General features: G+C 50.1%; 3 protein-coding genes across 6 annotated transcripts in view; 1 reads left to right on the top strand and 2 right to left on the bottom strand.

The window, feature by feature from the left end:
* LOC122391040 (microtubule-associated tumor suppressor 1 homolog) overlaps positions 1-7,124 on the bottom strand; it is a 168,301-nt gene extending 161,177 nt beyond the window's left edge. For all 4 annotated transcript variants that reach the window (XM_043384564.1, XM_043384565.1, XM_043384566.1 and 1 more), the window contains exon 1: positions 6,969-7,124. In XM_043384564.1, the coding sequence (XP_043240499.1) occupies positions 6,969-6,977 (9 nt within the window). In that variant the 5' untranslated portion in view covers positions 6,978-7,124. The remainder of the gene's footprint in view (positions 1-6,968) is intronic.
* Positions 7,125-14,555: 7,431 nt separating this feature from the next.
* Positions 14,556-17,271, top strand: LOC122391028 (2-hydroxyacyl-CoA lyase 2-like). The gene is made up of 2 exons (XM_043384547.1): positions 14,556-16,273; positions 16,680-17,271. The coding sequence occupies exons 1-2, from the start codon at positions 14,621-14,623 to the stop codon at positions 16,902-16,904; spliced, it is 1,878 nt and encodes a 625-aa protein (XP_043240482.1). The 5' UTR covers positions 14,556-14,620; the 3' UTR covers positions 16,905-17,271.
* Positions 17,272-17,711: 440 nt separating this feature from the next.
* On the bottom strand, positions 17,712-22,415 carry LOC122391032 (lysine-specific demethylase 4B-like). Its single transcript, XM_043384551.1, has 7 exons — positions 22,409-22,415; positions 22,105-22,229; positions 21,610-21,780; positions 21,143-21,310; positions 20,146-20,301; positions 18,732-18,944; positions 17,712-18,449 (listed from the first exon to the last, which is right to left on the bottom strand). The coding sequence occupies exons 1-7, from the start codon at positions 22,413-22,415 to the stop codon at positions 18,348-18,350; spliced, it is 942 nt and encodes a 313-aa protein (XP_043240486.1). The 3' UTR covers positions 17,712-18,347.
* Between the last annotated feature and the right edge of the window lie 41 nt (positions 22,416-22,456).

Here is a 22,456-nt window from a genome sequence, read left to right as displayed (position 1 = left end):
TCTGGGTTTTAGCGCTGTGCAGTCAGGAAGGGAGGGGAGGATAGCGCTAGCCCGACTGACTAGTATCTCGGCTGATTCGTGTGGGGTGGAACGGATCACAGAACGGGATGGTGGCTAGTGGTGGATGATGGGATGGTGGTTAGGTTAGTGCGTACTGCGTAGAACGTAGCTGAACATGCTTTTTTCATGGCAAACAACATGCAGCATAATGTGCGGGATTACGCCAGAAGGCAGAACTCATACAAAAAGGAACTAATATTTCGGCCGAGGGAGTGGATGAGTGCCGTGACAAAGCATGACGATGCTGCCAAAATCGGGACGCTTGTTTGCTCCCATTTTATTTTTTATTAAGTTTTAACCCTAACATGCAGCGCTTGATCCGAACTTAGAGTTCCCCAACTGACCTTAGACCTTAAAATCGCACCCGTCTGGTGCGCCACCTTTTCTTCAGGGTTGTATCTGTTCTTACCAATAACTAAAGCAAATCGAATGTATAATAAAAAGGGCATACCTCAAACACAGTTTAATTCACATCAGCCCGCGTGCATACTTGTTTTTACCTATACCTTCTCGCATCATAATATATCACTTCAGTGCTTAACCTTCAACGGAATTTTGGGTTTCCTGCATATACCCCGGCCGAGGGGGGGGGGGGCGATTACGACCCCTCTCCGTCTTTTTGCCCCTAATTGAGCTAGCGCCTTGTGGATAAAACTGAGCGCGTGCGTCGTATGAGATGCAGCATCTGGTACCCGAGTTGAATGTCTCAGGTCCACCGATAAACTCTGAGGTCAGTATAAGTGCTCCAAGTCGCGGGATCGGCTTTTGGTAAACAACTTCACCTTAAGTGGTTACAGAGCCAAGAGTTTTGCATGCTAAAACGCGTCGAATAGTTTACGCTTTGTTTTTGTTGAGGTCAATTTAAGGTGTTTACCTCAGGTCATGTCAGGGCAGAGCCACTCAGGCCACGAGGCTGACTCAAGGAGGTCATATCGCTTCTTCGATGCGGTAGGTCCTTACAAGTCCACTGGTGGCTTCCCGACTGGCTAGCTCAATTTGATCGGGACTTTTTGGTGAAATCTCCTGTGACCTTAGTGACGTCATAAATGAAGTCGCCTAACTTTAAGAATGGAAAAGTGAATGCTGGGGCTTGCAAAATTGTATAAAATCGCGAATTCATGCGCTTGAGACAGCTTTAGATGGCTCCCGGCGCCAAAATAACAGTTTTCATATTTCCCAATCGATTAATAATCGTGAGGTTGCGTGACCGACCTGACTTCAGGTGACTCTTAAGAAAAATACGAGATAGCTACATACAAGTTGTGAGGCCTCTGGGAGATAGTACTAGATCATATAAGCGTCATTCCCCGTTGAAAAGTCCCCTGGCACGAAGGGTGCTGCGACGTCGCGACATTTTGGGGCCTTACAGAGGTTCACTTTTGACGCCATTGGTCAACGGCCTGACCTTAACCTCCGCACTTGTAGGAGGGTGTCGAACAGACCTCCTACCCTCAGTTTTTCGCAAATAACTCGCGCAAAAAGCGGCTGATTGCGGCGAAACTTTCAGTACCCCCGATTTATTCAATATTACGCCTACCCTATAATTTGCATGACCCTGACTCAAAAGACCTTTGACTTGTGACCTGTTTTCCGAGACCATGTTTGGCCGGAATCGCGTTTTGGCGTATTTCGAGTAGAACGCGTTTTATTGTCTTTTTGTGGCTTTAAGCGATCAAACATGTGAAAGGATGTTGATCGCATGGATTCTAGTGGGTATCAAGGCCACGTGAAGATCAGTCAGGTCACTGGCCTTTGATGACCTTTGTTCACTCTTTCGAGTTCTACAGGGGTGTGCGCTAGAATCCGGAAAAAAACTAAGGGAATGAACTGAGGGCGTTTATTTGGTATCGCAAGGTTTCACTTCAAAATTTTTACTTTTATAACGAAGACTGATCCCTCCTCTGTACTATCGTTCGACTCAACCCCCTCCAGCTCCAATCACAGCCTCCACAGGACGCCGGAACCTGCCGCAGGCGTTGGTGACCTGCTCCCGAGTTAAGTTGGCCACGGCCTGGATGAAGGCGGTGCTCAGGGAGTCGAAAGTGTTGTGAGTTCCTTTGTTGGACTCTCTCTCAAGGACGCCCCAGAGATTGTGGTCGCACGGACACAGAAGATCTTCTCGTAGGGAAAGAAGCGGATCCGGCCGGCAGCTCTGTGCTTCAAAGAAGTGATAAGCAGCTCCAATCTCCGAGTCTCCTGGTCTTTATGACTTCTGAAAGCATCTGCCTCACCTCGAGAACGTAGCTCATGATATCGGAGATCCTCGTGAATGGCACAAAGAACTGTTGCCCTGCGCAGATTGAGCCTCGAAGTCACCTTTTGCATGGGCAGGCTCGGACCTTCTCCAATAATGGCCTCGGGCTATTCCAAGAAGTCCTTATTCCGCTTCCGAACCTCGAATCGGCCCTGATCCTTTCTCTTGGGAGTAAGAGACTCACTCATCGTCTCTTCAGACTCTTTGAGCAGCTTCGCAAAGTCGTACACGGTATATTTCGGGAACTGAAAGAAGTCCAAAATTTCCTTGGGCGCGCGGCCGCAACGGAGGGCCACAGAAATCGCGGTGCGGCGCTCTAACTCAGAGGACATTTCCACTTTTTTGTTTCCGATCGAAGGCGACTCAAGTCACAAACCTATCAGGAAAAGAAGAGTGATATATTAAAAAAAAAGTTTATATGACACACCAAGTTAAAGTTTTTCCGGATTCTAGTGCACACCCCTGTACTTGTTTTTAGGGTAGATTTTGGAGTTGATTTCGCATTTAGAAACCGTTTGAACATTTAAGAAGTAGTTTTGGTTCACTCGTAACATGTGACCTGACCTGACCCGACCTGACCTGGCCTAAATGCACGAAAACATCATCCGTGATCAATACTAACTTGAATTTCGTGATCAGCACCCCGCAAAACCCTATAACAGCTTCACTTTACGAAGCTCCAACAGGTCCCGATTCCCCGACTTGTGAGTTATATTGACCTGTCAACCAATGACCTAGGACCTTAACCCTCGCCGGCACAGGCCATTTTGCGTCCTTCGACGGCACAAGGGGGGTTGGTACGACCCCCCTCGCGTTTGGCCCCTGATCGAGCTAGAGCTTCGCGGAAAAAACGAGGGTGTTGCCCGTCACGAGAGGAAGCCGATGATACCCAATTTTAAGGTCCTAGGTCATCGGGTGACCTTCCAGGTCAAGTCAATGACCCAAAAACCGGGAAAATCGGGACCTGTTAGAAAGTCGTAAAGTGTGGCTGCTATGTGGTTTTCCGGGGTGCTGATCACGAATATCGTATTAGTTTTGATCAGAGATGATGTCTTTAAGCATTTAGACCAGGTCGGGTCAGGTCAGGTCAGGTCAACCGGTAGGGGTTGTGACGGGTATTCGTAATACGTGTCAACCGCCTCTGACAGCTTCGTAACATGTTACGAAGGCACCAAAACTACTTCGTAAATGTTCAAATGGTTGCTTAATGCTTAATTCGAATTCAGCTCCAAAAACTAGTCTAGAAGCATGTAAAACTCGAAAAAGTGAACCGAGGTCACCCGAGGTCACCAAAGGTCAATGACCTGACCTGACCTTCAGCTGACCTTGAAACCCACCCTAATGTATGGGAGCAACATCAAATCACATGTTTGAACGTTTGAAACCACGAAAAGCTTGCAAACGCGCGGCTAATGCGAGCCGACATACGCCGAATCGCGATTCCGGCCAAACATGGTCTCGGAAAAGAGGTCACAGGTCAAAGGTCATTTCGGTCAGGGTCAAAAAATTTTCAGGGTAGGTGTAAAATTGATCAATGCGAGGGTACTGAAAGTTTCGTCGCGATGGGCCGCTTTTTAGGCGAGTTATTTGCGAAAAACCTTAGGGGGGGGTTGCATCAACCCCCCTGTGCCGGCGAGGGTTAACCCGCGCACCGACGGTGTAATGTGTAAAATTGATGAGAGAATAGTCGTACCAAATTTCGCGGCGCTACGCGCCGCGGTTTTCCCGCTATTCGCGAAAAACCTCAGGGGGGATATCCGCCCCCCCTGAGGTTTTTCGCAAATAGCGGGAAAACCGCGGCGCGTAGCGCCGCGAAATTTGGTGCGACTATTTTCTCATCAATTTTACACATGGTGTGCAAGTTTGAACTTCCTATCTTTTAAGGTCAGGTCACCAGGTCACTTTGAATGACCCAACCTCAAGTCACTTTTTTGCAACTGTGTCACCGTGCCAGAGCTACAGTAGATGTCGGAGGCCTTTGAAAGTTACAGGATGTTATAAGGTCATTAGTAGCTACAATTTGTTTATCTCGGAATTTTGATATCGGTGACCTAAGGTCAGGTCAATTTCTCGACCTCCCCATTATAAGTCAATGGGGGAAAAATCAACTCCCTGTTTTTACCACTAAAACGGGTCGGAATGGCCCCATAAACCATACATGACCTCATATACGATCAACCTTCACTACCTTGAGGTCTGTTTTGCTGTTGGGCAGCTGCAAGGTCACGTGATGTCATCAAAGGTCACCAGCGGTTTTTTGACAATAACTCCGTACAGGAACAAGATACAGCCGCGCGGATGGTCTCATTGTGTTCAGCTTGTCAAGGCGCATCGAATGATATACATGATGACCTCGAGGTCACGTGACCTGAGGTCAACCTTTGACCTTGACCTTTCGAGGTCAACATATATATCATTCGATGCGGATTGACAAGAGGATCACGATGCTGCCCTTAGTTTGTTCCTATATTGAGTAGTTCGAAAGTTATTCGAGAAAAACTATCTCCATATCTAGCGCCGCCATTTTGACTTTTTTGACCCCTGTGACGTCATCTTTGACCTGACCTGAAAATGACCTTTGTAAAAATTGTAGACCTTGTCCGTGCGTATCCCTTGCCGTTTACCGCTTGTCGCTATCTTGCTTCGTTCTCGAGATCTCAGGGGGGGGGGCGGTCATCCGCCCCCCCGTCGGTACGAAGTTGGCGCAGGCCCCCGTCGGTGCGCGGGTTAAAATTGGGTATCATCGGCCTCCTCTCGTCACGGGCAACCCGCTCTTTTTCCGCGAAGCTCTAGCTCGATTAGGGGCTGAACGGCAAAGGGGTCCAACGGACCCTCCTCCCCCTCTTTACGATAGACGCTGGCAAAACACCAATATGGGCGAGGGTGAAAATACAGCTGCTGTCATAAAAATTCAGCTTGAACCAAAGGCCAGGCTTGCCAAATTTCAGCTCTCGCAGCTATCAACAAAAATAAACATGTGGAGGCGGCACCCGCCTCCCCCCCCCCCCTCCTCTCGGCCACTGCCAGCGAGGTTGCGTATCATACATGTTACAAAGCATCATACCTATCAAGATGACACACCCCAGCAGCCTGAACAAAAACTTATTACCCACGCTAGTCTATCGGCACCATAGCACATGGTCGAGACTGTCGTCAGCCACGGACGCGCACTCGACCAACCCTCTGAGCCCGTTGACTGCGGGTGACCTTGACATGTCTAGCCTGATCGGCGGCCGGCCGCTGTCGTGCGGTCGTTACACGCGGAGGGGAGAGAGACACAAAGTTCTACGTTATAGCTGACCTCTGACCTTTCCCTGCGCCCTGGTCACCGACCCCGCTCCATGTCGCTGGGCGGTGGCATGGCGGTGGAAACCGGTTCTAGCCTCTACACATGCCACTATTCTAACCCTCCCCTCCCCACGCTACTACGCGGCGTGGAGTACGCTCGTGCGTAACTGGGCGGAGCAAGGGGTCACGCGATACAGGGGCGGAACTGGTTGCCCTCCCGCTCGCCGAGCGACCAACGACTAATACCCTGGAGAACCGTACACGACTTGTGCCGCTTTCGAGCAGCAAACGGTCGCGATTCCGGCACTTCGTGACCGTGGTATTATCGCTACATCTCACGGACCACGGTTCTCTTCGCCGAGTGTGATTACTTCAAGGCAGCACAAAATCTGACGAGCCAACGTAGCAATTATGTCGGTGATATAAGTGACAATTTCCGTAATAAGCTACCAAACTAATTAAAATCAAAATGGTTGGTATCAGTCTAATTCGCACCCAATTTGGCAAAGCATACATGTTTATGTGATGACCTCAAGTCTTTCGATCTTCGGTGGATGATTGCTGGCCCGTTGTTAAGTTGACACTTTTCAACATGGGACTACTTCTGAATTGTATTCAGATGATGTGCACATAAATGGTTCCTTGGAACACTCACTCCGGTTACGGTATTATAAAATGTGAGTGTAAGTTAACTAATTTTGCTTAAAAAACTTAACTAAGTTAAACTATTAAGTTAACTAATTTTGCTTAAAAAACTATCGTGAGTTTAACAATTTAGCCTTGGTCGACCATTATATGGCCAATCACTATAAATGGACTAAATGAACGCAAAAACGTTCAAAGGGCAGAGGCACGCATGGACATCGTGATGGGGCTAATCCAACATTAACTGAATCTCGAAATGACATCCTTGAATATCAATAGAAAAACACAATTCTAACGAATAGTGTTTATCTATTTCAAACAACCTGCGGTTACTTCTGATAGCCTATGTGTGCATCATTCAACGTCCTATACGTTTTAAAACAATTGAAGCAATAACAGCACAATACGAAGCATTTATATTTTATAGGTTGTGCTTTCACCATGGTCTAGTCAACTGCAAAGGAAAAAATAAATCGTTTCATCCCCCTTTAGAAAGCGCACAACCATAGACCTCTAAAGGTGTACAGAGATCTATGACACGAGACATTTCATACAGAAAGACATACAGAATCTAAAGATCGAGCCATCATCGGACCTGATTCACCGGAATTTTGCGATCCCGAACAACCACAAGCGCCACCCTGCAATATTTTTAAACGGGACAAGCGAGCAACGGCATGGATCATGGGGACTCTCTCACAAACACGCTCGATTCACTCACCTTCGACATGGTGATCCTCCGGAGGTCACAGGGCCTCGGTTGACCTCTGTGGGGTCAGCTGGGTCCCCCGGGTCGGGCCGGGTCGCTCGAGTCGCCTGAGGGCACGGCACGGGTCGGCGTCTCAGGGCGGTCGCGTGGCACGGTCGGCGCTGCCGCTCCCCACCACAGTCTGCCGCCACCGGCCGCCGCCCGCGGCACAATCAATACAGCGGCGGCAGCGGCACGCACATGCGCCCTGCGGCCGGAGGGGCGGCCGGCCGGCGCCGCCCCCGCGCCGACACAGGGTCTGCCCCGGCCCCGCCGTAGGGGAGTTTTTGTGAGGGGACAGACTGCGGCTGAACGCTAAAAGGCTAACGTAGGGGGCTGAGAAAGAAAAAGAAGGATGGTCTGGAATCAGGTGAAAGCCTTCAGAGTCAAAACATTAACTTCACAAGTCGTCTAGTTAGAACTTCCGACCAGGGTAATTTTAATGTTTTTCTTATTTCCACATTTAAGAATTTACTTTTCCATTTTGAGTCAAGGTTTTTACGGCCCAGGTTTTTACCTAACAATTGAAATGCAACAGTATGCAAATGTCGAGGGCACGGAATATTATCCGCTTCCAATGAGCATGATTTCTGATATTCCCGTTGTCCAAACAGCAAGTTTCATGAGCCCAATACATTTTAACCCACTTTACACACGGCATTTAAATACCATGTCACCCTTCCCCAGAATTCCCGAGCTTAGAGAACAATGCGTCCGCGTCCACAGTAGCGTTTGCTCGTTAACTGAGGGAAACGGCCCTTAAAAACCATCAGCGCACGCGGCCGGGTCCACCGGCCTGGCGGGGGCGGAACTGGGACAGCGTGCTCCCCCAGCCGTGTCGCCGCCGCGCCGTGTCGGTCACGTGACCACGCCAGTCACGTGACCGTGCCCTCGGGCGGTCCAGCCGCGCCCGTGATGGCACCTTTGGGGGTGCACAGCGGTGGTAGAGGGACAGTTTCAACTGCTGATGGAAATGTATTACCGAGTACGCAAATGTCGAACTCGCAGACCCGACTATGGGAAAGTCAGGGTCAGGTGGGCGAGGCATTAGAGCGAGACACGTGTAGGTAACGGTTATTTTTATAAGGAAAGGAAACCTATATCATAAAATAATTAAATGCTAAGATAATTATTAGTTATCGTTGGGTATACTGTGGAAATGCAATGCACATTGATATTGCAATGCGACTTTGCGTCGGTAATTTGCATGTCGGGTAGATATATCGACACCTTTTTTTTAAACCCCACATTTGTTCTTCGGTGAATTTCAGACAAGTTGGTTAGAGACCTTCAAAAAAGGTACAATCACTCGATTTTTCTCAAGTTTGTCTGTCTTGGCAGATAAAGAAATACCAGAACAGGCCTACGAAGACACATATTTGATCAGGATCGGACGATTGGACACTTTTAAAAGGAGATCTTTCGTGCCTCCCGGAAATTCACGGGAGAGCAGATGTGGGGTTTAAAAAAAGGTGTCGATATAGCGGTGGGATAACGCTGATAACGAACTAAAGAACGCTACGCTGGAATATTTGTTGACTGTTAGGTACTGGGGTGCAGAGCGCTCCATTGACTTTTGCACCATTAAAATAAGTTTATGGCATTGTCAACTCATTCCCCTCTCAGCATCCATTAGCGGCAGGTAAAGGTGGATAGTTTTGATTTGTCAATTTTTCGTCATTTTTTTGTCAAGCTTAAAACCCAAAATAGTCCCCAGATCCGCCAGTGCCCCCCCCGTTTTTTATATCGACCGGTAAGACGCTTTTGGGGGGGGGCGATAGCCGATAAACGAGCGAGCTCGATCAGTCGAGCGGTTACCGAGATACTGAGCCGACCGCATCCCAAAGCGTCACGGGGCCGGGTCGCACCAGGTCGGGTCGCTCCAACTGAGTTACATACGAGAATTTACATAGGAGTCGAACAGCTGGGGAGGTGGGGGGGGGGGGTCCGATCAACAACCATATACCAATACGTTAGTTGTTGTTCGTTGAGAAAACGCCGGTACGGGCGAGAGTAAGACACCATTATTGTTGCTTTCGAGTCGATTGTGAACGCATCAATGAGTGAAAGGTTCGGCATATGGAGTGGCGAGCGGCCATGCTTGATGCTGATCTGATGACCACTGCTGAATGCTGATGCCGTTCAAACTTGAATGGCGCGTGCCTCGGTCGTCGTGAGTGAACCGTGACTCGTGAGCGTGAAAGTCAGACGGGCGTGGGAAGGATGAATGAATCTTGAGGACAACGGTATCTACAGGTGATGAAACCTACCGACGTCTAGCACGAGTACACAGTAACCTACTGTCACCAGCAACCAGCATATCAAGAGTGATTCATTTATCATTCCCGTCCGATATCTAGCGCTAGCACTCGGCGGTCCACACATCGAAATCCAATCGCTACGCGACAACACAGTTCAAAGTCCAAACTACACATAACACAATTAACCACTCACCTAGATGTCCTCTATGTATGTATCCTCTCACTCACGCGGAGTCCATCTCCGACGAACGCACACACACACACAACACAGACACTCGCGACAGCCGCCCACCCTCACCAAAACCGCGCGAACACTGCGCGGCGCGCGCGCGCCAGCCGCCGTGGCGCGGCGGCTGCGGTTGAGCGGGCCGCCGCCGCCGCCAGAGCCACCTGGCGAGATCAGCTGACGGCGCTCGAGCCGCCCCGGAGCTGGTGGACACAAGTGGACAGTGGACAGGTAGGGCTACGGCAGGGGGGAGTTACTGGGGGATTCAAATGATATTTTCATTCTAGCCCATGTTCCCAAATATTGAAATTAATTTGTCCCCGACCAAACGTCCCACCGTCTAACCCGGCTAAATATTCGGCAAGTAAAAAGTAACTACGTCTACGCAGAATGACGCTTTATTCCTGATTCCAATTTCCATAAGTCCTTTCAACCCAATTAGTACCGACCTGCCCTTGTTTTCGATCACATTTCCTTCAGCCCTACAGGTCCGGACAAGTTCAGCCAGACGGCCGAAGGGAGACCGGAGAAGCTTGTATAATGCAGCCATGCCTCTCCGAGCCATCCTCCCACGATCCCACCGGGACAGTCCTCTCCCAACGGGAGGGATGGGCTCGGCTGCAGCGCTGCACCAGACGGTCGTCGTCTCAATCTGTACTGCTCCCTGCTCCCCATCTCCACCTGTTCGTCCTCATTCCACGAGACTCCTGTGCTGTATGTTTATATTGTATCCTGTATGTGTGTAATTGTAGGTACGTTTATCAACTTACGCAAGGATTTGTCGACATCGTATCTCAATGTCATGCCAAACATTTTTTTTTGGGGGGGGGGGGGCTCTTTCGGTCAATTGTGACCATTGCAGACCCGGAAGGATGATAAGAATTAGGAGGAGACATTAGTCTGGGCGGGCACCCTAGTGAGTCATCTGGGCTGAGCCCACCCAATTTGACAGGCCACCCAGCCCACTGATAATCGCTGCACCCGGCTACGGGCGTATTCGGTGCTCCTATGGGAACACGCAATAGTCGCATACTCGGCATGGGATAAAGCTGCCCGTCCAGCCCGGAACAGGGGTTTGAGGCGTGGAGGAGAAGGATTTGACTGTCCTGAAGAAGGAAACGACGAAACGAATGCTGGACAGTTCCGTTATGACAAGTCGTATTCAGCCCAGATTTTGCTCGGATAAATTCATTCACCAGAGGCCAGTTTTACCAACAGAAAAAATAGCCGCCCGTGCCGGAATTTTTTGTCTCAAGACCGCTTCACATTCCGAACGTACTACGGTAAAGCCCTATCCGCTTACGTGCCCATCGCGTTTACGTTTACGTTACGCGTATGTGAAGCGATCTTCAGGCAAAAAAAAAAAAATCCGGCAGGCGGCAATTTTTTTATTTTTCTGTTGCTAAAACTGGCCTCTGATTCGGAAAAACTTCAATGGGCAGTGGGTTATTTACGGATAAAACACTTGCAGAGCAATGAGCATGTTTTTTAATATGCCTACGACTTACGTGCGAATAGGCATAATTGCAATTCACAGCTAATCATTCTATAGATAATAGGGCTGCAGAACATTTATCTGCGTAACAGCTACCTATTGCGTATGTCGTCTCAGTTGATCTGGACAGCATAAAACATTTTTAAGGACGAAATTTATCCTACTCTCCTGCTTCAGCAAATTTCCAGTCCAGAATCAAATGTGGGACGTCTCGGATTAACTTCAAACTCTCAATATATAGTGACTCAAACCGTTCAGCGACGGTCCTAGCCGTTTGACCTAGCGCGGGTCAGCAAAGGTCACGGCCATCACTTGCACATCAGATTGTAGCATACCCGGCAAAGCTAGAGCGCTGAAAACGGCACCGCAAACGGCTTGAGTTGCTTCGGCCTGAAGCTATGGCCTAAAGTCATGACCTGAACCTTTCATGCTGCCCATGCTTGCCTAGGTCAAATGGGATCACATTGTTACCAGCAGTGGGCTGGGCGGGAAAAGCTACTCGGGTCCGTCACTGTGGCCTATCGAATGATGAGCCTTAGCGATCACGTTTTGGTTTATTCTTACTCGGACAATGTACAGCTCGGTGCAAGTGAATTGCATTCCGAATTCCGATCTAACCCGTGAATAATCCTGTGGTCATCGCGTGATGACCTGAATGGCAAACCGATGGGCGATGTTGGGAAAGTAGCTTTAGATCATGACCACAGACCAGTCGAAGGTGGTGCCGCTTTCCGATAGCTTAAGTTCTACTTGGTGTGTCACAATCTCCTGTACCAATTATAGAGGCCAGAGGGGCATGTTCTTTCATCTTTGCCTGGACCTCTCAGGCCAAGCGAAAGCGACTAAGATAAGACGTCGTTCAAAGGCTTGGAGTCACGTGATAACTGTAAGTACATATACCTACACTAAGGATCTGTAGTGTGTGACATTAGCCCTATGGGCGTTGCATGGAAAGAATGGGACCAAAAGTCGGCAGTGCCCCTCCCCCCCTTAATTGAAGGTGTTGTTCCACCGCTGGCGCTACTGCGTCTGCCGACACTGTGCAGTGTGCTGAACACGGGCTTTCTTAGCCCTCGACCGTCGACGCACGTTGCACATGCGGTCAAATTCTGCTGTAGTGCTGATTGGAAGCCGCAGTGACCAGTAGGGCATTGTTGAGCTGAAGCCAGAAACCTCAGAGCCACGGCCGGCTGCGGCACCTTTTACTCGTGAGCTGGAGCAGGAGCTGAAATGCTCAATGGAAACTCAAAACCGGGGCCTGCAAGGTGGACTTTACCGGGCTTCGCAAAACCGAGCATCAATCATTCGGGAACACATGCTTTCTCTTGTCTCTTTGGAACGAAGCTATGAGTCTCATAAGATGATAAGAACATCATCTACATTCTACATTCTAAACAACTCATTACTCAACCGACAGTCAACGGTAAAAAGTAACCACAACGTAACTCCAAAACGCAACATTTGTGTCAAGATTACTTTACTACATTCGTGTCACGTGTGAAGGTTTAACTTCGCCACAGTAGGGAAATAACTGCATCATATGCCCGACATTTGGGATATGGCATCAATATTATGCAGCTTGTGAGACGCGCAAGAGGCAAATATATAATGTTCACTAAACGGAGTTGTAAAAACTAAGTCGCTAGTTGCTAGGAAACCGCTTAATAAGCAAACGAATCTCCACCCACGTTGCATTTGTCCTGTTGTCGCTAACTCAAAGTTTTTCGCTGAACATGATTTTTTGGTTTTGGTCTGTTAGGGTATTTATCACTGAACTTTATGTATTTATATCAATATACATTGTGACTTGTGAGTAAGGGTTTAAGTTGTTTTTAGGTCTTGGAGTGAATGTAATGTAGGGTCTTCGGTTTTTATAAAAAATGTGAAAATTGCGTATGGTGGAGGCAGTGGTTTTCATTGGATTTCTTTTCACTTAATTCATAATTCAACTGGATGGCCAGTAGCGGCGGAACACCTTCAATTAAGGGGGGGGGGGCACCGCCGACTTTTGGTCCCATTCTTTCCATGCAACGCCCATAGGGCTAATGTTAAAAATCCAAAATCCGGTGCCCTCCCCATTCCGCCGCCTATGTGGATGGCCATGTTTACATAATTGATATTACAGGTTTAACGGTGTTGGTGTGTGCCAATTTGGAGAAATTGGCCTACCAATTCTTGAAATAGAAAACACTTCTTTACAAATAACATGTGTGTACGTGCATTAGCACCCTACATATGGTAACCTGTCATCCAATATGTGCCAGCCGACAATCCCAAGTTTCAGTACAATCGGCCCAGTAGCGGCTGAGTTTTTGCAAGAATAAATTTATTTTATTTACTGGCGAATCCCCTTGGTGAGCGGTGCCTGACGCTGGTGTTTGTTGTCAAAGTTCAATGACCTGCTGGCCCTGATGCTTTTCGCTCAGTTTTGCCAGCAAAGAAAATGGCCTAAAGCACCTACTCTCTACTTGTCGCTGGCAAGTGGCAGCGGTCTGACATGTAGCAGATATGCACGCGCTGACGGCGCACCCCTGGCCCGATCACCCTCAAGTTTTAATGCAGAGGTCACAACAACCCACAGATTCAGCATAGATTGAGTCATGAGCTGTTTCACTTCAATCGTTGTTCAACTTATGTTGAGCATTGTTGTCTGTCCATGACAAATGAAAGTTGGATGTTGATGTAAATAATAATGAAATGGATACAAATTGTAAATGCTTACAAAATGTTTTTAACATACCTCTAGATCAAGAAGACCTTGTCATATAACAACTAATAATGATAATGTGTATTAATTGCTTGAAACCAGTTTTTCTTTAGTTAATTGGAATGCTATTTATATCAGCATCTGTACCTATCTCACTGAATTTGGGAAGAACTATGTCAAATCAAAATGAGTTCTGTTTCATTAGCATGGGGATATTTTGCCTTTTGGATGAAGGGTTATTTTGTAAATAGTTTTAATCACAAGCTGTTTATTTTTTAATATAATTGACACTGTGTCACAGCTTGGCAAATAGTTTTTTTATTTGATGATGTGTCTCCATTTAGTATCAGTTTAATTAAATATGAAACTTTTAGATTATAAGTGAAGCAGTGGACACTGCATTCAAATAGTACCTACCTAAGGTGGCATTACATACAACTTAATGCATCCATCACCTAGGAAGGTGCATATGCATCTAGAATTTGACCATATCTAGGTGGATTTAAATATATCATATTATCCTATGCTTGTAACGGGCCTTTGGGTGGGATTACCTAGTGATTTAAAGTGCTAATGACAAGCAATCCCAAATGATAATACTACTGCCTACTTAAGCACTCATCCATTAATTTGGATTTTGCTGGGAGACAATGGCTGGAAGGCTGGGGGCTTGGAGCTTAAAATGTGTTTTGCCATACTACCCACATCAAATGCTCTTTTGCTTTACTTTCATACACAATTTGGTCACAAATAACCCTGAGTTCATCAATTACCACCCTGTCATTGACTGCTCAGGCACAGTCAGATTACATTTTGTGGTGTTCTCACATCTATTCTGTAAATAATCATGAATAACTGGTTCTGTTGGCAGCTGAACCAGCCTTTATCTTGTCTGCACATCACATCTGAGCTCAGCATCCCCAAAGCGCCCCCAGCATGTACGGACTGGAGGACCCAGCGCTGGCGCTGACCTTTCTGGGCACCGCTCTGGTGGGAGTCTGTACCGGCCTCATCTGCAGCCGACTGAAGCTACTCTACATCTGGACCCACCCGCCGGACCGTAACAGCACGCGCACCGGCGGTGACCTGGTGGCCGAGGTGCTGGCCAGTCACGGTGTGAAGCACATCTTTACCTTAGTCGGCGGTCACATCTCACCCATCCTCGTGGCCGCCGAGAGGCTCGGAGTGCGGGTGGTGGACACGCGTCACGAGGCGACGGCCGTGTTCGCGGCGGACGCCGTGTCACGTCTGTCGGGAACTGTCGGTGTGGCGGCCGTCACGGCGGGGCCGGGCGTCACGAACACCGTCACGGCCGTGAAGAACGCTCAGCTGGCCGAGTCGCCGCTGTTACTGCTTGGAGGGGCGTCGGCGTCACTGCTGAGTGGCCGCGGAGCGCTGCAGGATATCGATCACATGACACTGCTCGCCTCTGTCTGCAAGCATCGCGTCTCGGTGCGCTGTGTGCGGGACATCGCGCCGGCTCTGAGGTATGCGATACAAATCGCACAGAGTGACACTCCCGGACCAGTGTTTGTCGAGCTCCCCATCGACGTGCTGTACCCGATCCATCTGGTTCAGCGCGAGGTGGGTGTCAAGACGGGCGGCGGGCCGGTACAGCGTGTTATCAACTGGTATCTGCAGAACTACGTGGATAACATCTTCGCTGGCGCATGGGAACCTCGCCCTCTGACACCTCTGCCACCTGCAATCCCCCTACCGAACGACTCCGAGGTGCGGCGTGCGGCCGAGCTGCTCCGCGCCGCCCGCCGGCCGCTGCTGCTGCTGGGGAGCAGTGCCACCTCTCCACCGATCCCCGCTGCCGACACGCGCCGTCACGTGGAGGCCCTCGGGGTGCCCTGTTATCTGGCCGGTATGTCACGTGGCCTGCTGGGTCGTCGCTCTCCGCTGCAGCTGCGGCAGGAGCGACGTGCCGCGCTGCAGGAGGCAGATCTCATCATCCTGGCCGGCGCCGTGTGCGACTTCCGTCTCTCCTACGGCCGAGCACTCGGCCGCCGCGCCAAGATTGTCTCAATCCATCGCGACCCTCGCCAGGTACGCCTCAACGCCGATATGTTCTGGAAGCCGATTCTGGCAGTCCAGGCGGACGTGGGCTCATTCATCCGTGAGCTATCCGCCGAAATGGCTGGTCAAGTGCCCGACAAGACATGGCTGGACAAACTCCGCGCTCGCGATGACGCCAAGGAAGAGAAAAACGCCGAGATGGCGCGTCAGCCGACCGCCGAGCACCTGAACCCGCTGAAGGTGCTGAGCCGGCTGGAGGAACTGCTTCCCCTGGAGGCGCTACTAGTGGTGGACGGTGGAGATTTCGTGGCCAGCGCTGCGTACGTGCTGCGACCGCGCGGCCCGCTCGCCTGGCTGGACCCCGGAGCGTTTGGCACGCTCGGCGTTGGTGGAGGGTTTGCGCTGGGTGCGAAGTTGGCTCGGCCTGAGGCCGAGGTTTGGTTAATCTACGGGGACGGCTCGTGTGGGTACAGCGTTGCAGAGTATGACACGTTCACCCGACACAAGACTCCCGTGATAGCGCTGGTCGGGAACGACGCCGGCTGGACGCAGATCGCCCGGGAACAGGTGAGAACCGGCAAGGACTGGTTGATAAATTAATTCAGAAACATTTGGTGTGTAAGAGCATAAGCGAATACAGTTGTAGACTCCCCATACATTGCCGAGAATGTATAAATTTCAGCGACCATTGGCTGATATGGGTCTATAAATATTTTTATACGCAGTGTTTTAGATAAACTTGGTAGCTCACATATTCTGCGAGTATTTTTCATTGGGAAATGTATATTGGTAAGTTCGTTCCTTGCGTTTCGCCTTCTTTGCTGCTTGTTGCTTGTTGCTACTTGCTCGTGATTTGCATCTGCTCTCAATTTTTATATAACTGAACCGCGGTAGTCATCTCCAACCGGCGCTTCCACCAGTCCCCTCGTCACCGTCTCCCTCACCGTCTAACCATCCGCTGATGTTCCCCCAGGTGCCCATGTTCGGCACGGACGTGGCCTGCCGGCTGGCCCACTGCCGTTACGACACCATCGCCGAGGGGTACGGCGGTCGGGGCCTGATGCTCACCAGAGAGCACGAGGACGCCATCGACGAGGTGCTCCGGCGCGCCCAGGCGCTCGCCAAGGAGGGCCACAGCGTGCTGGTGAACGCCCTCATCGGCAGCACCAAGTTCAGGGAAGGCAGCATCTCGGTCTGAGGTCTTGAAGGTGGACGACGTCAGACGAGAGGTAGTGGAAGCTCATGTGGTGTGCTGAGCTCCTTTAGAGGGGTTGGTGCAGATCGGGAGCGGTGGCGATTTTGGAATTTATGCGCGAGGGTAATGCTATGCGCGTGGATGGATTTAATCTTTGTAATGTAGCGCTGATTGTTAATTGTTATCGTGCCGTAGCTTTTGGGGCAATGTTTTATGTATAGCTACGTTTTGATTAGACGTGCCAGTCATACTATATGTGCTAATGCGGCACGAATCGGTGCTTAGATAACCAGTGCCCTAAAACACGGTTAGCTTGCAAATCGGCTTACCGAAATCAGGTTGTGACAAGCAATATTACTGCTGAAATTTGTTGACGAGTTTATAATTTCACGCGGGGCCATTTACGTCGGAGAAAGGGGGCTAGCATGCAGTTACTTAACTTGGGTAGGCGTTCTGTTCCAGCATCCAGGCCGAAGTATCAGCACGCACGCAACCATAACGTGACCTGTACACTATTTTGTGGCTGGTTCAGTGGTTCAATCACTAAGTAATAGATGATCTCCAAACAGTACGTACGACCATCCTCACCGACATTGGGTCTGTTCCAGTCGCACTTCCTAACACCTCTAAACTCCTCCAAGATTGCTTCCCTGTTCCAGTGGCAGCTCTAGCCCCTATACAAAGCCAAGGAGGGCCCTGCTCCAACCTCCTCTATCTTACTTTTGGAGGAGTTTAGAGGTGTTAAGAAGTGCGACTGGAACAGACCAAATGCATCCACGGAAATCGAGCACACAACTAAAAACAGTTTGATTCACTTCACGCTATATTCCTCAGATATAACTCATTCCGTAATAGGTGCACGTCCTGTCTTGCATACAGACTGGATTTCGCGGCGAATCAGACAGAGCGCGGCAGCGGGGTTGGGCGCCGGACCCGCCCCGGTTCCCCCAAACATACCAGTGGGGCGCGACAGTGAAACAGTCTCCACAGTGGGGACAGCCCCCTACAGGGTTATCGCGGGTCCTCTGGCTCGGGATTAACACACGTCTCTTTACCCCAGCACCGGCGCAGCCTGGCGCCAGTCACAATGTTGTCCAGGAGTGAGGTTTAAACGGACGGCGCCGCACCAGCCAGTGATGAGCGTCCCGGGCGGGCCCAGCCCGACAGAATAGCGCGAGAAGCGAGCCGGCAGAAGCAGGGTACCGGCAGTAACCAATCAAACAACACGCAATACAGGTGAACTCGAGACGATGAGAGTGAACGGCGGGCTGCTCGCTATGTACAGGCCGCCCCCTATGTACAGGCCGCACGGCACGGCACGGGGCGGCGATGAGGCGCACACACACACTCGCACACCGACGGACAGCTAGGGAGCGCACGGGCAGGCAGGCGCGCGCGCCGAGAAGGGGCGTTGTACTGGGCGGTGGTGTGTAGCTGAGATCGGACTCAGGCGAACAGGCTGTCCGTGTAGCGCCGGTTGGCTTTGGGCGCCCGGCGGCGGCCGGCGGCCGGCGCGCGCCGCGGCGCCTGCTGCCCCAGGCTGTCCGCCTGTGAATGACAACAGCAGACCGTGTCAGTAGACATTAAGTGCTGGCCAAAACGCACCCAACTCCACAACGCAAGGCTGCACTCAGCTGATTCCTGACGAGTAACATTAACGTTAGTGGCAACTTGGTGATGGGTCAGACTCAAGCAATGATGATACGCAATGATAGCAATGCTACTTTCAAGTAAATTATAACATCGTGAATTCTTTCACAATCATCAGGTGACGGCCGCTAACGTCACAAAAAAACTGTTATCCTAGTGTCTAAATCAACTTTCCCTCACCAGTTTGTTGGCGATCCTCTTGGGCAGCTGCTCGTGCAGACCGAAGACGCGGTTGCGCGGCAGGCTGAGGCGGCAGCCGTCGTCGAACACCACCTGGCACTGGACGTGCGTCTTCTCGCCGCAGAATACGCCCGGCCACAGCCGGTCGTCCGTCCAGTGTACGTGCACGCGCGCGTTCAGTGGCGGCGCGCCGTCCGACGTGCAGTTGTAGTTCTGACGATGGGGAAAGGAGGGAGGTTAGTCGAGGTGGGATTAAAAAGGACACCCCAGTGACAAAGCCAAGTGAAATATAGATGATGTAATAAGGCGCATGGATTCCACTTAAAAAAGAAAACCAAAACATCCATACAAAACACCGATAGCAATGTACAAGCATGCACAGACAAAAAGGACAAAATCCAAGCACAAAAAAGGTTATCCTATTGACATGCGTACCGTTAATATCAACTGCTGAAACAGAGATGAAGCAGCTAATGGATGAGGATCAGCCGGTAAATTTTCACAAAGGGTTAAGACATATTCACAACAATACGAACTTTTCTCTTGCCTACTTGAACGGTGTTGAAATCAGACTGGTTTTTGATTCACCTTTTTTGGATCGATTCAATCATAATTGATTCATTTGATTTTTGTTTGATTCAATCACCGTTTGATTCCTTCCAAAAATTTGGTGAATCAATTCCTTTTGATTCAGAGAATCAAAAAACAATAAAAGGAATGATTCACGTTTGATTCAGCCATTTTTTTAACGATTCTTTTTTTGATTCAATTAAAAAATAAAATATACAAAATATCAGGGATAGTATTGTATTTGTTGTGTTCTTTTTGTTGTCATGTAATGGCAGTAGTATTAATATTTGTTGATAATGAACTATGTTCGTTCACTTCAATTTTTTTTTAAGTTCATGAATCATTAATTTTTTTGATTCAATCAACCCTGATTCCCAATGCGTTTGATTCAAGCATGGCTTGTGAATCAAACAATCCTGACGGTGAATCAAACCTTTTTGATTCAGCAAATTTTGTTTGATTCAATCCAATCGATTCAATCACAGATGAATCAAACACCAGTCTGGTTGAAATCGAATAAAACAAATATAATTATTTGGCAGCACAGCTATAAAGTAATGCGAAACGTTCACAATAATTAATGAAACATCGGAGTATTACGATGTCAGGTGACTCACGTGCTTCTGACCGGCATAAAACAAACCCCGAATCAGTGAGCTCAGCATGGTCAGAATAATACACTGAAATATCCATTTAGAGACAAAATACGACAGTGACCTAGAATATGACATCACCATGATCGGATATAATCGGATAATAATCGAATAAAAAATCAGATTGAACAAGAGGCCAGTTTTACCAACAACCCCCGCCCTTCCCTTCCCCCCTCGCGTCCGTCACTCACGGCGATGTGCTGTGGCGACGTGTCCCGGCTGACGGAGCCGTCCTCGAACCGGATCGTGTACATGATCTCCGAGCTGAGCTGGGCGAGCAGCGCGCGGTGGTAGAGGCCGCTGCGGTGGCGCGCCCACACCACCTCGCCCACCGTCAGGCCCGACTCCTGGGTAGAACAGGGAGGCAGGTCAGGTCAGCCAGGGATACATGGGGGCGATGTGGGGTTCTTAGCGAACGCGTCAAGTCACACAAAGGAGCAATGAACACACCCCCCCCCTAAATTTGTCTGAACAGCTATTGTCCACCACAACTAGGTACTCGGGGGCAGATTGATGTTCCACCACTCCCTACCCATCGGGTTCCCATGGCTCAGCACTGGCTGCTGCCAGTGTTGCCAGCACTGGCTGCTGCCAGTGTTGCCTGCCCTCAGCACTGCTCAGCACTGCTTGCCAGTGCTAGTGCTGCTAGTGCTGCCACTGGCAGCAGCCAGTGCTGAGCCATGGGAGCCCGATGGGTAGGGAGTGGTGGAACATCAATCTACCCCCGAGTGTACGTACATACATAATTCATCATCAACTACGTATATAATCCAACTGAATCAATGGAAAGTAAAGCTAATATACACACTTACTACAGCCTACAGGAAAACCGTGCATGAGAAAACATCCCAACCTAATTGGTCAGAGTCGTGACACCACATTGCCACTCAACACTGAACTACACTCTAATTCCAACAGCTGGCATACCTGACACCGAAGAACAGACCACTTATAGCTTGCCTACAGCTGCAGCCACCACATAGACACCATGCTCTCACCCTACCCATAAGTTACAGCCCAGTGTACGGCGTGCGGACGGCCGGGCCCAGCCCTGTCTCGCGGGTGGCCCGGCCGCCCCAGCCGGATATACTGTTCCAATGTGAAAGGAGAGCGTCGAACAGGCGTCGGCCGGCGCTCAGGGTGCATTGGCTGCCCTCAGCGGCGGGGGCGGGGCCGGAGGCGGCTCACCTGCGGTCCGGCGTGCTCTCGACAGGTGACCAGGGGCGCCAGGCCGGCCGGCTGAGGACAGAATCGTCCGCCGGCCGCCTGACAGCAGGTGACGTGCATCAGCGCGTCACACTCGGGCTGGCTGCAGCGGACGCCGACACCGCGCCACTGGCCGCAGTAGTCGCAACGCTGCGGGGGTACAGTGGGATACAAACGGTCAGGGGCGCACGAACAGACACATAGGTTTATCAGATTGGAGGGACGAGACTAGCAAGCAGGATGTCCCTATCAAAGCAGGTATGAACCAGCGAATACATATTTACCCGTTTGTCTCTTACGATGCATCGACAGACATTCGGCAAAAAGGAAAACAACTCCAGAAAACTAGGTGATGGGCGAATTACGTTTATGAAACATCATTAAAGGCTGTAAGGCATATGTTGCCGCCTCTTTGTAAACTTGTCGCCTCTTTGCCAACCGTCACCCACCCTGTGTCTATCGAAGGGCGCCGTGGCTGTCCTCTCGCCCGGCCCGGTGACCACCACCGCCGGCAGGAGGGCGGCACACACCAGGTGGACCGCCCGACCGTCCGCACCGAGCGTCAGGGCGCCGCCGCGCAGACAGCAGAGCGCGCAGCTGGACGGAGCGGCGCGGCCGGCCTGGGGAGGGGGAGGGGGTCAGAGTTGAAGAACTGATCGCACACGAAAAAGGTTTCGCAACAAGAGGGTTAACTGTGCGTCACACACGCGTCAGTGTGGCTACTGGCTAACCCGTGAGTGAGATAGTCAATGCAGGTGAGATTAGCTGACCACTGCAAACTAGAAGAAGTATGTACAAACATAATTAACATCATTACATTTAAACTAGCATTAAAGCTGTGACAGAATAAACCGGCAGAATATTTTTTTTCGCTCCCTGCCCCAAGAATCAAATCGCTATCCTGCCACAGGCCGACCCATGCTGTCGCCGACCGCTTCCCTCACCTGCTGCTGCACCTGAGCGCACGGTGAGCACGTCCAGCCGTGCTCGGCCGGCACGTCCGGCAGGCCGTAGCAGCGGGCGTGCACGCAGGCCTGGCACACTCGGCACACCAGCAGCGGAGCCACGTCTGAGGGAGATACGAGCGACTGGTCAACACATAATATTCTGAACACTAGACCAATATCTCTAAAAGAGGGATTCAAAACAGGTTTCCAGCCTGCAATGTACACTGAAAAGTGACATGTATACAAAAGGCTTTAAAAAAGCAAACCTTTAAAATTAAGATAAATAACAAGAAAAACAAACGCCGCATTCAAAGACAGAAAAAGAGGCAAGTTATGAGTAAAACAAAAA

Source organism: Amphibalanus amphitrite, unplaced genomic scaffold (genome assembly GCF_019059575.1).
Source record: "Amphibalanus amphitrite isolate SeventyFive unplaced genomic scaffold, NRLGWU_Aamphi_draft 000419F_arrow, whole genome shotgun sequence".
Lineage (NCBI taxonomy): Eukaryota > Metazoa > Arthropoda > Thecostraca > Balanomorpha > Balanidae > Amphibalanus > Amphibalanus amphitrite.
This window is presented reverse-complemented; position numbering and strand designations above follow the sequence as displayed.

Bases quoted from the DNA above. Each gene is read 5' to 3' on its own strand.
- LOC122391028 (XM_043384547.1), top strand. From the start codon at position 14,621: ATGTACGGACTGGAGGACCCAGCGCTGGCGCTGACCTTTCTGGGCACC. The intron at 16,274-16,679 runs GTGAGAACCGGC...ATGTTCCCCCAG, and splicing joins CGCAGATCGCCCGGGAACAG to GTGCCCATGTTCGGCACGGA.
- LOC122391032 (XM_043384551.1), bottom strand. The intron at 21,781-22,104 runs GTGAGGGAAGCG...CCCCCTCCCCAG, and splicing joins GCGCTCAGGTGCAGCAGCAG to GCCGGCCGCGCCGCTCCGTC. The intron at 21,311-21,609 runs GTGGGTGACGGT...GTACCCCCGCAG, and splicing joins CGCCCTTCGATAGACACAGG to CGTTGCGACTACTGCGGCCA.